Below are 16943 nucleotides of genomic sequence, written 5' to 3'. Positions count from 1 at the left end.
GGACCGTGAGATCGTGACCTGAGCCGAAGTCGGAAGCCCAACCGACTGAGCCACCCAGGCGCCCCTTGACTTTGTATTCTAGGACCTTGCTAAATCCATTCAATTCTGAGTTTGGAGATTCTTTTGGGTTATCAATGTATACAGTTGTGCTGTCAGCAGATTTTTTCCACTTTCCTATCCTTTTATTTTCTTGGCTTAGCACACAGGCTTGGGAGGCGTGAGAGTAGATATCTTTGTCTCAATCATGTCAGGAGGAGGACTTCAGTATTTTTTTCATTGAGTAGTTTACTGTAGGATTTTTGTTGATACCTTTTATTAAGTTAAGGATGTTCCCTTCTGTTACTGGTTTTCAGTTTGTTATTTTAACCATGAATAGGTATTGAATTTCATAGTATTCTTTTGTTCATCTGTCTAGACAATTGTGTGGGTTTTCTCCTTATACAGTTGTTGATTATGTGAATTGCATTTAGTTTTCAAGTGTTAAATCAGTCTTCTATAGTAAACCCAGATTAGGTATGGTGCACTACCATTTGTATGCATATATATATATATATATATATATATATATATATATATATATATGGAGAGAGATATATATATATATATATGGAGAGAGAGAGAGAGAGAGAGAGAGAGAGAGAGAGCTAGACCTATTTTTTCCTAGGAATTTTCCTTCTACATTCATAGTAGAGTTCAGTCCCTGGTTTTCCTTTGTGGTATCCTTGATAGATTTTGGTGGCTTCAAAAGTGAATGGGAACCTGTTCCCTTATTCTATAGTCTCTGGAACTTTATGGAAGATTCGTGAGTGTGGATCGGAGTGATGTCCTTTTTCCTTTCTTAAAAGCCAAAATGTAATTTGTAAGTTTTTTTTTTTTTTTTTTTTAAATGTTTACTTTGAGAGAGCGTGTGTACACGAGTTAGGGAGGGATGGAGAGGAAGAATCCCAAGCAGGCTCCACTTGCTCAGTGCAGAGCCTGACTGGGGACTTGACCTCATGACCACAAGATCATGACCTGAGCCAAAATCAAGTCGGATATTTGAGCCACCCTGGTGCTCCCCCCACCCTGACTTTTTCTAACATTTTCCCCCCCGATCTAAGGTCTATTAAGGGTTTATCAATTACACTGACGTTTTCAAGGGAATGACTTCCCACTTCATTTTCTTTATTGCACGTTTTCTATTTCATTGACTTTTGCTCTTTGTATCTTACTGTTTTTTGAATTTGCTATCCTTTCCCAGTTTGACATAAAACTTAGATCACTTCATCCTTTCTTTTGGAACATGTGAATTTAAAGTAGTATTTATTTAAGTATTACTTTACCTGCATGTCACAGGTTTTGATACGGCTATCTTTTTTTCTAATTACGTTTGTGATTTCTTCTGTGCCATTTAGAACTGCACTGCTTGCTTTTTAAAGTTAGGAACTTTCCAGTTTTCTTTTTCCTAACTTAATTCCACTGTGTTCAGAGAACATTATTCTAATTTTTCTTGAAAAACTTTTGAGGCTTGGTGGTCTGCTATGACCAGTTTTGGTAAATGCTTCTGGTGTAGTTGAAGAGAGTATGTATAATGTCGGTTTAGAGTGCAGTGTTCTGTATGTCATTAGGTTTGTTAATGTTGTTGTTCAACTTAGCTGTTAGATCAGCTTTAAAAAAATGTATTTAAATAGTTTAAAAATTCCACAGCATTCAGGAATCTCATTTCATTCTATTCTTCCCTATTCCAAATGTTCTATTTGGACTTTTGACAGCAAGAACCTTATCTGCTCCGCCTCTCAGCCTTTGAGCAGCAGGGGTAGTGAGCAGGAGAATGCTATGCAGACAGTAAGGAAAGAGTGCTCTCAAGGCAGCCAGTGCGTCTCCTTGCCCTGTTCCACCACTCGGTCACAGGTCCCCCAGTGCCTTGGAAAAAAGCTGGAAGCAGAGGCTGGCTCCGTCTTGCTGAGAGCCAGAAACAGGCATGGAAACTAAGGAGATGTGTGCTAAGTCTCGAGCCTCATTAGGAAATGAATATCAAAGTCTGTGATAAAATGTTTCAAGCACTACCTCTTTACTTATAGAAGTCTCTCCCATATTAAGTTCTGGCCACTACAGGCAGGAGTGAGGTTCTGTTTCAGGAAGATATTTTACCAGATAAAGGGCACCACCCCAGCCTCCCAAACAGCTTTGATACATCCGCAGGACTTTTCCCAAGGGACCTATCCACAAAGGAACCATCAATGCTCTCTTGGCACAACAGTGTGTTTGTGTAGATGAACAGATGGTAGGGGCAAGGGTGACAAGGATCATGTGACCAGAGTGCCTAGATATCTAGATATTGACAAAATCAAGTCTCCAGTTTAAAGGAAAAATTATTTTTATAAAATCAGAAACAGGTTTTATTTCAATCCTGTTAGGGTGTGAGAGGGATGGAAAACAAAAAATGGAGGGGTCTCTTTATACACATAAGGCATCAGGATCAACTACAAGGAATAATACCCATTTCCACCCCTCCCCCAACTCCTGTGTGCGGTCCAAGACCAGCTGAGAATAGATGGAACAGGAATTAAGACACTGTTGGCACAGTAACATGGCCAACGCACCAAAAGATGGAGAGAGAAGAGAATCTCCCAGGGAGCAAGGCCCTGGGCCTCAGCTGCTTCCTCAGTGGAGGGGGAATGAAACTTTGGCTCAGCAGGAAGGCAGTTGGCAAAAATAAGGGATATCTTAGCTGGACTCTCCAGATCACAAACTAAGGGCTGAAGGAGGTCCAGACGTCTATCTGGTCCATGTTGTTCTCTGCTTTCTCCAAGACCTCTTCTCTTCAGGCTTGAGACTGAGAGCTGACCTGATTCTCCTCTTCATTTTTGGAAGGCAGGGGAATAAGTGCTTATTCTACCCTTTCTACATCTAGGCTACTCAATTACTACTTTCTCAGTTCTAAAGAGACAGAAGCCAACTAACAAGGCCGGCTCTCTTGGTGAAAGTCGGCTTGAAAGAGCCCTCATGTTGGCAAAACTGTCTCTGCAAAGGTTTCTCTGAGCTTGCTGCTTGCAGACAGCCCCCCGCCTCCTGGCCCAACTTGTTTGGAGGCACCTTCATTTGTGTAAGATGTGGACAGAAAATACTTTGTCTCTCTCTAGACTTGACTAGTAATCCCATCTGTGATTGGAGATGGGGATGAGAGAGAGCAAGCAGGTGTTGGCAGGGGGAAGGACTAGAGGAAAGCAAGACAGTTTACACCACGTTACAGATTCAAGCCAATGGAGTGTGAAGAGTTATCTAGAGCTCCAAAGATAGAAGGGGGACTCTCTGACACAATATGAACAAGCTGGAAATATTTTAGTGTCAACCCTGTAATTCCCATAGACCAATAGGGAATGTGTCCAAAAAAAAAAAGGAGACTTAAGTGAAGAAGCAGAGTCCAGTCCTCCATCTTAAATCTGAATAACATGAGTTCATTCAGCTAATACCACTTCAAGTACAATTATGAAGACAGATGGAGCTACAGGAACTCATACTAAAGCAAAGAACGGGATTGAGTAGCCTATCATCTTGATCCCAGGCACCTCCCCTTTAAGTCACCCAGAAAATCTCTCCAAGGACTGGAATTCAAGGTGAGGTCCACTGCTGTCTCTCCTCCCCCAGTACAATACCCTCCCAGGACAGCCTGATGAATTAAGACGTCTGTTAAAGTTTTAATACGAGGGATGTAAAAAAGAGAAAAGCACTGAGATTTGGAAAAGCTAGCAGCTGGAGCCAGAAACAAGGTTAGGGTCCTTGTGGCATCTGGAACTGGGGGTGGAAGAACAGAAAGGGAACAGAAAGAGGAGGTGGGGTCCTGTTGTCCTTTGGCTTTCTCTATCCCCTGCTTCCCATTCCTCCCCACAGTTCATGCAGCTATTGGCCTGCTAGAGGGGATGTAATGCCCAGACCAACTTTTTATTAAGCTTATGCAGCTAACAGACTTGTAAACAGTGCCAATTGACAAAGTTTTGCTGAGTATTACAGCTTGTGTCCACTAAACACACCTCTCTCTGACATTAAAAACAAAAGACCAAAGTAAACAAATACTGAGAGAGAGGATGAAGAGACACATCTTGAGTCTTCCAGGAAGGCAAAATAAAAAACCGCCACCTGGCTTGGTCCCAGGCGCTCAGCATGCCTACAGTGCTGCTGCCACCACCCTGCCTCCCCTCCCCGCCAGTGGCTGGTGGAGGTGGGGGAGAAGGGCCATCTCGGGCATGCTGCAGACACAGCATTTGCTGGTGTGGACACCCTCCTGGAGCTGTGGTGGCAGACTGCTGTGTCAGGAGCCCATCTCCTGGGAGGAGTGGAGGGAGCCCAGGTCCTGGAGGCGGCCTGAGATGGCAGCCCACACTCCTCAAGCGGGGTCACCTTGCCCCTCTTCTCCAGTGCAGTTCAGCGTTGAGGTTGTCTATTCCCGGTCGGCGGTAAAACCTGAGCTGTTTTCCTCGCAGGTTCCCCCTCCTGTCCCCAACTTGGGGGAGCAGTGGAAGGGGGCGGGGGAGGATCACTGAGGGGGCAGGGGGATACCCCGGGGATCGGTGACCTGGCCCTCTTGCAGGTTCTTCACCAGTTGTGCAAGCCAGCGTTTCGTGGTGGTGTCGTCTTTTAGCACCTGGGCGAAGGTCGTGTCCTTCAGCTGGTCAGGGAGGCACTGCCTGAGCGCTTCACGTGCCCTACATCAGAGACAAACAAGCCAACCGGGGAGACCAGCAAATAAACCCACATTTGGGGGACAGAGAAGAAGTTCTGTCTTAGATACACACATAATGAATCCTGGGAATATGCAGTTCAGTCAAGGTATCTTAATCCATTAAAATTCCTTAAAACTTGTATTAGGCATGGGCTCAGAGGTCTCCAGGATCTGTCGTCTGTGAATATTTTCAGAATGATGCCTCAATGTGGAATTTCATGACAAAGCAAAATGGAATGAAGTGGTGCAAGAGTTCACCTGAATTCCAACTGCTTTCGGATTCATTACAGTAAATACTGTCAATACGCTCATGACAGAAATAGATGGGTTATGGTAAATGAAACATTTCTAAAGTCAGTGCATGAACAGGGGAGATAACTTGACTCATTATGATAAATGAATGAACTTTAATTCTGAACAGTATAAACTTGTGTCTTTCCAAAAACTGCTTCAGTTTCTTTATTTCTCCCCCCCCCTTTTTTTTTAAAGTAAGCTCTACACCCAATGTGGGGCTTGAATGCAGGACTCTGAGACCGAGAGTTGCATGCTCTACTGACCAAGCCAGCCAGGCGCCCCTGCTTCAGCTTCATAGTTAAAAGGTTTAATAAAAGGTGAGAAGTAAAAACAAAACAATGGTGGCAACATTATCAGATGAACTTTTAAATGTATCATTTTCTTTAAAAGATAATCAGAGAAAAAGCAAATCTGAAAACCTTAAACAGGTAAACGGTAATGATTTATAAAGCTGTTTTAAATAAAGTTACGGCTTTTGTTCAGTCTGGTTTCTTTGTACAAGTAGAATTTTAAATAAACATATTTTCAAACTGATGGGAACAGGAACCACTGAAGAACAGGACAAAATGGTTGAAGAAATAGCTAGGGCTTGAATAACCTCAGTGGGAGAAGGCTGCGTTCACATTAAATCGAGTTATCCCCATTCCTAGGAACACAGAAATTGCCCCATTATGTGGTTTAGCAGAACCTGAGCAAGTGGCTTTCAGCATGAATTATGGATTTACAAAGCAAAAGGTCAAACATTTCTAAAATGCATCATATCTACAATGTATGATTTCTGACAGAACGATTATGAACACAGGCAGATAAAATAATTAGTTCAAGGACTTTACAGGAATCAAAGAGAAAACTGAAAATGTAATTCAAGAGTCCTCTGGGCTCCATTCCTTTCTTAAGAGATCTTTGAAAATATACTTCTCTTTCTGACCACCTGAAGCAGCAATAGAAAGCTCAAACCACAGGAATAATGTATCGTAAGGTTTGCTGGAAACTGACTAGATTCTCTGCAATTTTAGAGGAGGGTACAGAGTTACAGTGGGGAGACAAAACGGATTTTTTTTTTCCCAAAGTAAGCTCTACGCCCAACGTGGGGCTTGAACTCGTGACCCTGAGATCAAGAGCTGCATACTTTACCAACTGAGCCAGCCAAGCACCCCCAAAACTCTGATGAATTTTTAAGTTTTTATTTATTTATTCTGAGAGTGAGCGAGCATACAAGCAGGTGAGAGGCAGAGAGGAGAGACAGAATCTCAAGCAGGCTCCCCACCATCAGCGTAGAGCCTGATGTGAAGCTTGAACTCATGAACTGTGAGATCATGACCTGAGCTGAGATCAAGAGTCGGACGTTTAACCGATTGAGCCACCCAGGCGCCCCTATTTTATTTCAAAGTTTATTTATTTTTATGAGACAGAGAGACAGAGAGAGAGAAAGAGAAAGAGAGAGAGAGAGAGAGAGAGAGAGAGAGAGAGATGGGGGGAGGGACAGAGAGAGAGAGAGAGAGAGAGAGAGAGAGAATGAATCCCAATCCCAAGCAGGCTCCGCACAGTCAGTGCTGAGCCTGACGTGGGGCTCAAACTCATGAACCGTGAGATCATGACCTGAGCTGAAACCAAGAATCAGATGCTTAACTGACTTAGTCACCCAGGCACCCCCTCTGATGGATTTTTAAATTCAGCACTTCAGATTTGAAAAGGATTTAATTAAGTTCTGTCTGACTTAAAGTTATAGCCCTTGCCTACCTTAAAGATATTAAGAGCTATGCCATGAGACAGGGCAACCATTCACCAGAGTATTTCCCCAAAGTCCCATAAATCCTGTAAATGTTTAGTTACCTGGGATTATCTGAGAGTCGAAGGTAACATCTCACTACATGCTTCAGCAGACGGGCAGAAGGCTCTTTGGATAGCTGCAGGACCATCTTACCCTATTTTCCCCCCAAAATGGTGTGGGGTAGGAAAAAACACACAAAATACAAAATAATTCTAGTTGACATCAGAGATCAGATATTTCAAGAATCATTATATAAGGTTCCAGGATGCTGTTCAATGTCTACTGCAAAAGGGACTAAGCTGTGTAATCAGAAGTAACCGTAAGGGGGATAGAGATAGATGAAAGAACTCACCAAAATCATGGCAACGTGGGAGAAACGCTCATATGTCTGACATATATATGCCAAACCTGTGTCATCTAAAAGGATCTTCTGGAGGATGAACGTGGCAACCTGGAGTAAAACAAAATTAAAGAGTCTAAAACGTTGCTCAGATTTGTCTTCCAAATGTTGATTCATCTCCCGGGAATAATTGTGAATCAGAAAATTAAGCAGAGACCCTGACATTATGTACAACTTACTCCCCAAGATAGGCATAGTTAAAAAGATTCGTAATAAACATTACCATATTGAATACTATGTGCCAGAGTTTGTCCTATAGGCATAACGTGCCTCGTCTTACTTTCACAATAAACCTGTGAGGTAGGTCCTACTGTTATTCACATTTTATATAAAAGGGCAGGTCTGGGTAACTAACAATTTCTTAAAAATATAGATATATGGGGGCACCTGAGTGGCTCAGTCAGTTAAGTATCTGAACTCTTGGTTTGGGCCAAGGTCATGATCTCACAATTTGGGAGTTTGAGCCCTGTATCGGGCTCTGCACTGGCAGTGCAGAGCCTGCTTAGGATCCTCTCTCTCCCTCTCTCTGCCCCTCCCCTGCTCATGCACACTCTCTCTCAAAATAAATAAATTTTAAAAAATGTAGATACTTTTCCAGTTATTTAACATATACTATGTGCCAGGCATAACTGCTAATCAATAACTTGTCAGGTTAAGGTCCCAAGTGACAAAGCCACTAAGTTGTAGAGTTGAGATCCAAACCTAGTTTGAAAACCTAGTTTTCTTTTTTCCATGGGCCAAGAGGAATTTAGAAATTTAGCTGTGCCTTATCTCTTCTAAATGAGGTAAGTAAAACTTTTCCTACTACTTCTTAAAAAAAGTTTATTTTGAGAGAGAGCGAGAAAGAGCGTGCACACAAAAGGGAAAGGCAGAGAGAGAGGGAAAGAGAGAATCCCAAGTAGGCTCCATGCCTTCAGCACAGAGCCTGACTCGGGGCTCAAACTCACAACTGTTGAGACCATGACATGAGCCTAAATCAGATGTTTAATGACTGAGCCATGTAGGCATCCTATTTACTTATTTTTTAAAGTAATCTCTACCCATAATGTGGGGTCTGAACCCATGACCCTGAGATCAAGAGCTGCATGCTCTTCCAACTGAGCCAGCCAAGCGCCCCTGTATTGCATGTTTAAAATAAAAAAAATTTAAAACCATTACATCTGCTTGCATCCAACCCAGCAATAAAATATTCATTGAATTAAATTAATTCGATGTGACTAAGCATACTTTAGGAGCTGAGGTTTGATGTTGCTAAAAATAGCAACATGGAAAAGTAGCCTTGAGAAAAATCACGACATGAAATTTAAAAAGTAGTACATTATTGGGGTACCTGGGTGGCTCAGTCGGTTAAGCGGCCGACTTCAGCTCAGGTCATGATCTCGCGGTCCGTGAGTTCAAGCCCCGCATCAGGCTCTGTGCTGACAGCTCAGAGCCTGGAGCCTGTTTCAGATTCTGTGTCTCCCTCTCTCTGACCCTCCCCCGTTCATGCTCTGTCTCTCTCTGTGTCAAAAATAAACGTTAAAAAAAAAATTAAAAAAACTAACAAGAAACACGAGGAGTATGTTCTTCCAGAAAAAGATTGATACAGAATCATCAAATGAAGTTAAAAATAATAAAAGAAGCTTACAGACATCCACACAGAAAAGGCAAGTTCACCAACAAAAGGATTAACTTACGCTGCTGGCCCAAGATTTCACTGTACATTCAATATCAGAAGACAACAGGGCTATGGCAACATACTTCTGATAGGGAGAGATAAGAATTTTCTACCCAATCGGGGGCTGTCATTCATAGTTAAAGTGCAAAGTAAGCAAAAGCCCAAGGCATATATACACTTGAGTATGCGTAAAAAAATGTGTGGAATATACACTTAAAAAAAAATTTTTTTATGTTTATTTATTTTTGAGGGGTGGGGAGGGGCAGAAAGAGATGGAGACACAGAATCTGAAGCAGGTTCCAGGCTCCGAGCATAGCTCACTCATGAGCCGCAAGATCATGACCTGAACTGAAGCCGAATGCTTAACTGACCGAGCCACCCAGGTGCCCCTGGAATTATATACATTTGTGGTGAGAAGTGGGTTCAGAGAAAACTGAAAAATTCAGTGTTTATATTCTTCTGAAGGGCTTGATAAAAAAAAAAAAATACACACACATATATATATATATATATGTATATATATATGGTTTTTTTTGTTTGTTTTGTTTTTTTTTTTTTTTGAGAGAGTGCACACACACAAGAGAGCAAGTTGGGGAGAGGGGCAGAGGGAGAGAGGGAGAGAGAAAGAGAGAGAGAATCCTAAACAGGCTCTACGCTGAGCATGGAGCCCAACTTGGGAGCTTGATCCCATGACCCTGGGATCATGACCTGAGCTGAAATCAAGAATCTGATGCTCAATTGGCTGAGCCACCCAGGTGCCCCAGGTCTGGATTTTTAAATGATCATTTTATAACAATTTTTATCCAAAAGAGAAAATATATTCATATAAGTTTCAAAAAGCCTGAAGGGAGGCAGAAAATGATCCCAGAACCATAAAGTAGTCCAAGAGCCAACAAAATATAAAATCTAAGTTGAAAAACATACCGTTTTAGAAAGTTCACTTCCAGATTCCATAATGCGCAAACACAAAGGGATGATTTCTGTTGTCAATAAAAAGTTGATTACTTCCTGCTCATCTGTTTTCACTAGGGCCCCTAAAGAAAATATGGACAAAATTATTTCAGAGTGAATGTTTTTAATTAAAATTAACTTTGGAGTGAGTGTTCATTCAACTAGTTGTGGAACTTAAATAACAGAGAGAAGATACATTGTGGTTCATTCACGTCAGAGAATCAGATTCATACTGATGTTTAAAAAAAAAAAAAAAAAGGGAAGAGAAAGCAGAGGTTGACTGTTATCAGGCAGCATCTGAAAGATCAGGTACCAGGTTTGGTCCATCACATAGTGAGCAGCAGTTCAGCCATCTAAATCATTTTTCTATCATTCTTGGCTACACAATGACATCACCATCTACTTTCCATTTATTTTAGGGAGGAGAGAAGAGTTCTGTATCAGTACTAAAGGATATCCCCAGGTAGCAAAGAAATGGTGTCAATTTGAATCCTATTTCACATTGGACATAAACAAACATTACCTCTTGGTTACTTAATTGTTACTCTTTCCCCAAAGAGCACAATCATGGAAGGGTGTACCCAAACCAGAAACACACACACACCTGAACTTTAATCCTAGTCCCGCAACTAGTTTACCAAAATTTGGTAGAGTTACCCTCTCTTTAGAGGTCTCTGTTTCTTTATCTATAGAAAAAAGAGTCGGAACAAACGATTTTTGAAATTCATCCCAATTAAATTCTGTTGAGTTCTAAACTGACACCACGGACCAGGTAACAGACACAGTTCAGTGATATCTTCTCTATTCTGTACATAGGGAAGCAGAGCCTCATTAAACAAATGACTGGTCCCTGAGCTGTCCAACGCATCAACCAGTTTTTGTATGAAAGGCCTCAGTTAATTAGATCTATAATAACTTAATCACTTTTGATTAGAAAGTAATATCATTTACTTAAATAAAAGCTGGCAATCTACAAATGCTACAATCTCTAAACCCCATACCAAACAGCACATAGAAGAATTTACTAATGTGGCCTATAGCAGATATCAAATTACTATTTAATTTTCACTTTACACGTAGGTTTAAAATCCATTCTGAGTTAATTTTTACATAGAGTACAAGGTATAGATTGTGCTTCATGGTTTTACATATGGATATCTTAATTGTCCTACCACCATTTATTGAAAAGACTATTATCCTTAGTTCATGAAATTATCTTTGCACCTTTGCAAAAATCAATTAACCATATCTGTATGGGTCAATTTCTAGACTCCCCATTTTGCTCCATTGACTTACAAGTCTAGCTTTTCTCCAATACCACACTGTCTTTACAACCACAGTTTTCCAGTAGATCTTGAAATCAGGTAGTGCAGGCCTTCCAACTTTGTCCTTCTTTTTAAAATCTGCATATTCTAGCTCATTTGCCTTTCCATATAAATTTCAGAAACAGCTTGTCGTTTCTATATTAAAAAAAAAATCCTGCTGGCATTTTGTTGTAATTGCTCTAAGTCCATATACATCAGTTTGGGGAGAACTCACATCTCAACAACATTGAATCATTTATATACCTATCAATGAACATGGTATATCTCTGCTTTATTTAGGACTTCTTTGATTTCAGCATTGTTTTGTAGTTTTTTACCTACAGATCTTGCACATTTTGTAAGACTTACACCCAAATTTTTCATGTTTTGGTGCTATTATAAATGGTAGGTTTTTAAAATTTCAATTTGACTGTTTTTGCTACCACATAAAATGATTCATTTTCGAATACTGACCTCATATCCTGAAACCTTGCTAAATTCACTAGTTCTAGTAGCTTTTTTTGGGTAGGTTCTTCAAGATTTTTCTATGTAGTTAACCTTGTTGTCTGTGAATAAACAGTCTTACTTTTTTATTTCTAATTTGTATGCCCTTTATTCTTTTCTCTTGCCTTATTGCACCAGGTAGGATTTCCAGAATGATACTGAATAGGAGTGGTGAGAATAAACATCCTTGCCTTGTTCTCAATCTTAGGGGACAATGCCTGGTTTTTCATATTAACTATGATCTTAATGGTAGGATTCTTTTTTTTTAACTTTATCAGGTTGAGAAAGTTCTCTCCATTTCTACTTTGCTGGAGTTTTTATCATAAAGGGAGGCTGAATTCTGTCCGCTATTTTTTTTTTTTTTTTTAATGAAAGAAACAACCAATATTTCTTCTTTAGTCTGTTGATATGGTCAATTAATATTGACTGTTCTTTAAAAAAGATTTGTTTGTTTATTTATGAGAGAAAAAGCAACAGCACATGTGAGCAGGGAGGGGGCAGAGGGGGAGAGAGAGAGAATCCCAAGCAGACCCCAAGCTTAGTGCGGAGCCCCACGTGGGGCTCAACCCCACTACCCTGGGATATGACCTAAGCTGAAATCAAGACTCTGATGCTCAACCGAGCCACCCAGGTATCCCTAAGATTCTATTTTTAAGTGATCTCTACACCCAATGTGGGACTTGAACTCACAACCCTGAGATCAAGAGTTGCATGCTCTACCAACTGAGCCAGCCAAGCGCCCCTATATTGACTGATTTTTGAAAGTTAAACCATCATGCACTCCTGGGATAAACCCACTTGGTCATGACGATCCTTTTTATATATTGTTGGACTTGCTTTGTTAACATTTTGTTGAGAATTTCTTCATCTATGTTCTTGAGGGCTCCTGGCCTAAAGTTTTCTTACAATGTCTTTTTCTGGTTTATTATCAGAGTAATGCTGGCCTTACTAAGAATTTAGAAGCCTTCTATATTCTGGAAAAGTTTCATAAAATTTGGCCATTTCACCCAAGTTATCAAATTTATGGGCACAGAGTTACTAGCAGTATTCTCTTATTATTCTTTTAGTGTCTATGGTCTGTTGTAACATACACCCTTTCATTCCTGGTACTTATAATTTGTGTTTTCTCTTTTTCTCCCAGTCTATCCAGTTACAGGTTTATTAATTCCACTGAATTTTTTTCAGTAAAAAATTGGGGGTGGGTGAAATAGGTGAAGGTGGTCAAAAGGTACAAACCTCCAATTATAAGTAAGTACTGGGACTGCAATGTGCAATGACTATAATAACAGTATCGTATTGCATATTTCAAAGTTGTTAAGAGAGATCTTAAAGGTTCTCCTCACGAGAAAAATTTTTATAACTGTGTGTCGTGATGGATTTTAACTTATTGTGGTAATCATTCTGCAATACATACATGTATCAAATTGTTATGCTGTACATTTAAAACTAACACGATGTTTGTTATGAGTCAATTATATCTCAAAAAAAGTCAGCTTTTGGTTTCATTGATTTTATCTATTGTTGTCCTGTTCTCATTTTCAATGATGTCTGTTCTTTATTATTTCCTTCCTTCTGTTCAATTTAGCTTAATTTGCTCCTTTTTCTATTTTCTTAAAGTGGAAAGGTTTGAACATTGAAGACCTTTCCTCCTTTCTAGTATTAGCATTTCATGCTACAAATTTCCCTGTAAGCCCTGCTTTAGCTGCACCCTGTAAGCTTTGATATGCTGTTTTTATTTTATTCACTTTCAAGTATTTTCTAATTTTTCATGTATCATTTCATTTATATTCAAATTTTTGTGATAACCTTTGAACTGTAAGCAAAAAGTCTAGGCCCAACATTTACCTTCTGCTTGTACTCTCAACTGACTTGGAGAAATTAAGTTTCAGAAAATATATGCAAGGGCAAACAACTAGCCTTATACTGTCTGAGTATTTTTTTTTTTATCCCCCTACAGGTAAGTTTATCCCAAGATCCCAAATGCATCATCTAACTGTAGTGGTTTAAAAACCAGCAGAAGTAGGGTGTAATTTAAATCAGAATTAAGGATATAAATGTTTTCTTTTGGCTGGTACCTTGTTCATGTTTTAAATCCTCCATGGGAAATTTTTGTAACTTAAAAGTAGAAAACAATATATTGGGGGGAAAAGTTTCTAATTAGAGTACCACTTGAGAGGGGATGTAAAAAAGAGTAACATTCACTTGTATATGAGATTAACAGCTACTCCTTAAACGTACAATAAAATGTCTCTGAGAAATATGTCTCAGAAGTACCAAACTTTTTGTTTTTTATCTTTTTACAGTTTATTTATTTGAGAGACAAAGAGAGAAAGCATGAGTTGGGGAGGGGCAGAGAGAGAGGTGGGGAGAGAAAGAATCCCAAGCAGGCTCCGCACTGTCAGTGCAGAGCCTGATGTGCAGGCTCGAACTTAGGAACCATGAGATCGTGACCTAAGCCAAAGTTGGATGCTTAACCAACTGAGCCACCCAGGTGCCTTAAAAGTACCAAACTTTTGAAGTATACTTCCTGTTCCATGGTTTATAATTGTAGGGATATGAACACAAATTGAAGATAAAAACAGTAACAAACAAAACAAAGTCTGTACAACCAATGTTCTTATTGGGGAGCCTAGGTGGCTCAGTCAGTTAAGTGTCTGACTCTCGGTTTCATGAGTTCAAGCCCCTCATTGGGCTCTGTGCTACCAGTGTGGAGCATGCTTGGGGTTGTCTCTCCCTCCCTCTGCCCCTCCCCCCCTCAAAATAAATAAATAAACTTAAAACAAAAAAGTTTATTAAAAAAATCAATGTTCTTACTGTTTGGTCAGTACATGAGCAAAAACTATGAGAAAAAGATACTGAAGGGTGAGTTTGGAAAGAAATAATTTTCTTCTTCTTCTTTTAGTAGGCTCCATGCCCAACGTGGGGCATGGGGATTGAACTCACGACCCTGAGATCAAGAGTTGCATGCTTTACTGACTGAACCAGCCAGGCACCCCTGGAAAGAAACCTTGAATGTATTTACTTTTCACAAATCCAAAGATAGTTCTTTATTATCTGGGAGTCTGAGATCTGAAACAGCTAATGTATTATTTTCCTGAGCAAAACATATTTTAGACACATCTTCCATAGTAAATATATGTGGAAACATTAACTGTAGCATGCAAAAATTCAACTAGGTGAAGCAGAAGACAAACATCTGCAGTTATGGGAGAACAGCTCAAAAGTTAGAAAAGAGAAACAAACAAAACACAACACCAGCTCAAATTCTTATCCCTGTAATAATACTCTTTGTTGACTGCAGTTCTTGTTCTTTACTCTCCCTACAATTCCAATAAATGTTTCTACATATATGCTAAATTTAATCCCAAATGTTGGGCTTCATACCCTTATTAACAACACACAGAATGGTACTTGATAAGAACCATTATATGACTTATTTACTTATTATTTAACAAATATTTATTATTATTTGTTATTATATCCTCATTTATTAGTGAAAACAGACTCAACCTCAAAGACAAAAAACAAACAACTGGTGAACAAAAGTTATAAAAGACAAAACAAAACACCGAAGTTAAGATTGCTATTATGAATGAGCATTTCAGGCTTGTAAGACAACCCTAATAACTTACCAATAACTCCAAGACTGGTTAGCCGAAGATACTCAAAGGGACGCGTTTTGCTGACAGTGTGCAAAAAGGGGTACAAAAAAAGTGGGATGTGTGCTGCAAGAAATGCTGACCTGAAAGAAAAAGATAATCACATTCAGAGCCCAGACTCAATTTCTAAGGATTGTGAACATTCAATTTCCAGGCAGTTCATTCTGTAAGGTCTATAACATTGCCTAACCAAGAAACCTCTAGAAAAGGGTCAACGGTCATTAGTCTAGACCAATGGTTCTCAGTTGGGATGATTTTGCCCACCAGAGCACATGCGGCAATGTCTGGAGATAATTTTGGTTGTCACAACTGAGGGGGGTGCTACTGGCATACAGTGGGCAGAGGCCAGGGATGCTGCCAAACATCCAACAGAGCACAGGACAGCCCCCTTTCACTCCCCTCCTCCCACCACAAAACCTAGCTCAAAATGGCAATGTCAAGGTTAAAAAAAAACCTAGTCTAGATCAATGGTTAAGAGAATACACCATTTTCCCTGTAATCAGTATCAAGTACCTGAAAAACTGATAAAATATCCAATTGCAGATTTAAAAAAGTAGGTCATAAAATGCTATTAAGTGCCCGAGAAATTCTCCTAGATGCCTTCCCTCACCTATTCACAGGTACAGTCACACAAAACCTTATAAACCGAGACAGGAAAACAAAGGAGCCATTATCAGGTTTATCTGCTATGTTTAAATGCACACTGTTCTTTTTTTTGTTAGAGCATTTCAGATACACTAGATATTCTAAAAACACTGTAATCTGAAGCTAATATGTCAGGCAACTAATGTGGAACCAATCCATTACTTTGTATTATTTATAGTTACACCTTATGGGAGAGCAAACACTCTAAATTTTTAACACAGTACTCTTGCATTTTTCTTAAGTGCTTAAAAATAATTTTCATAGTAACTTCTCTAGAGTTCTAAAACGTCAGTGTCAACCTAGCACTCAGATTTCATAAGGAAACTTGAGAAAAAGAGGAAAGACTTCAATAAGATGTCATTAAGTGCCTCAGAGCCATAAAAGTCACAAAGCAGATACCTGAACAGGATTTTCCTTTTCCTGTCAGATGTAGCAGGCCAACTTGCATGCCAATTCTAATCTTTTACAAGGCTGCCTAGAATCCTTGGTTAAGAAAGATTCTGAAGCCAAATCTAGGTTCAGTGGGGAAAAATGCTGGGTTCAAATATTTACTGAGCTCCTGCTAAATGCCATGCACTGTGCCTCATATATGGCACAGTGATGTCTACCATGGGTTAAGGGGGGAGAAGTATCTACATACCTGACTTTTCTTGAGATGTGAACGCCACTCCTTTATTTTTATTTTTTTATTTGAGAGAGAGAGAGAGAGAGAGAGAGAGCATGCATGCACTCGAGTGGGGGTGAGGGGCAGTGGGAGAGAGAATCTTAAGCAGGCTCCACACTCAGCACAGAGCCTGATGTGGGGCTTGATCCCACAACCTTGGGATCATGACCTTAGCCGATATCAAGAGTTGGACACTCAACCGACTAAGCCACCCAGGCGCCCCTATTTTATTTTTAAATAAACTTTACCTCTAACGTGGGGTTCAAACTTACGACCCTGAGATCAAGAGCCACATGTTCTACCAGGCGCCCCGTGAATGTCATTCCTTTAAAGTTCAGTGTTATAAATGAGTAAAAAGTAAATGAGACAACGGATTATTATTCAGCCTTAAAAAG

General features: G+C 39.9%; 1 protein-coding gene across 4 annotated transcripts in view; it reads right to left on the bottom strand.

Annotated features, from left to right (window-relative positions):
- Positions 1 to 2351: 2351 nt before the first annotated feature.
- The window catches only part of CNOT9 (CCR4-NOT transcription complex subunit 9), a 29318-nt gene continuing 14726 nt past the window's right edge, over positions 2352 to 16943 (bottom strand). For 3 of the 4 annotated variants that reach the window (XM_042950155.1, XM_042950157.1, XM_042950158.1), the window contains exons 4-8: positions 15213 to 15322; positions 9746 to 9855; positions 7117 to 7215; positions 6827 to 6918; positions 2352 to 4682 (exon numbers count right to left, since the gene is read on the bottom strand). In XM_042950155.1, the coding sequence (XP_042806089.1) occupies positions 4514 to 4682; positions 6827 to 6918; positions 7117 to 7215; positions 9746 to 9855; positions 15213 to 15322 (580 nt within the window). In that variant the 3' untranslated portion in view covers positions 2352 to 4513. Of the gene's footprint in view, positions 5640 to 6826; positions 6919 to 7116; positions 7216 to 9745; positions 9856 to 15212; positions 15323 to 16943 lie in introns of all 4 variants that reach the window. The other variant, XM_042950156.1, reaches the window with a different exon arrangement.

Source organism: Panthera leo, chromosome C1, assembly GCF_018350215.1.
Source record: "Panthera leo isolate Ple1 chromosome C1, P.leo_Ple1_pat1.1, whole genome shotgun sequence".
NCBI classification, from domain to species: domain Eukaryota; kingdom Metazoa; phylum Chordata; class Mammalia; order Carnivora; family Felidae; genus Panthera; species Panthera leo.
The sequence above is the reverse complement of the archived record's forward strand: the minus strand, read 5'-3'. Positions and strand labels throughout refer to the sequence as shown.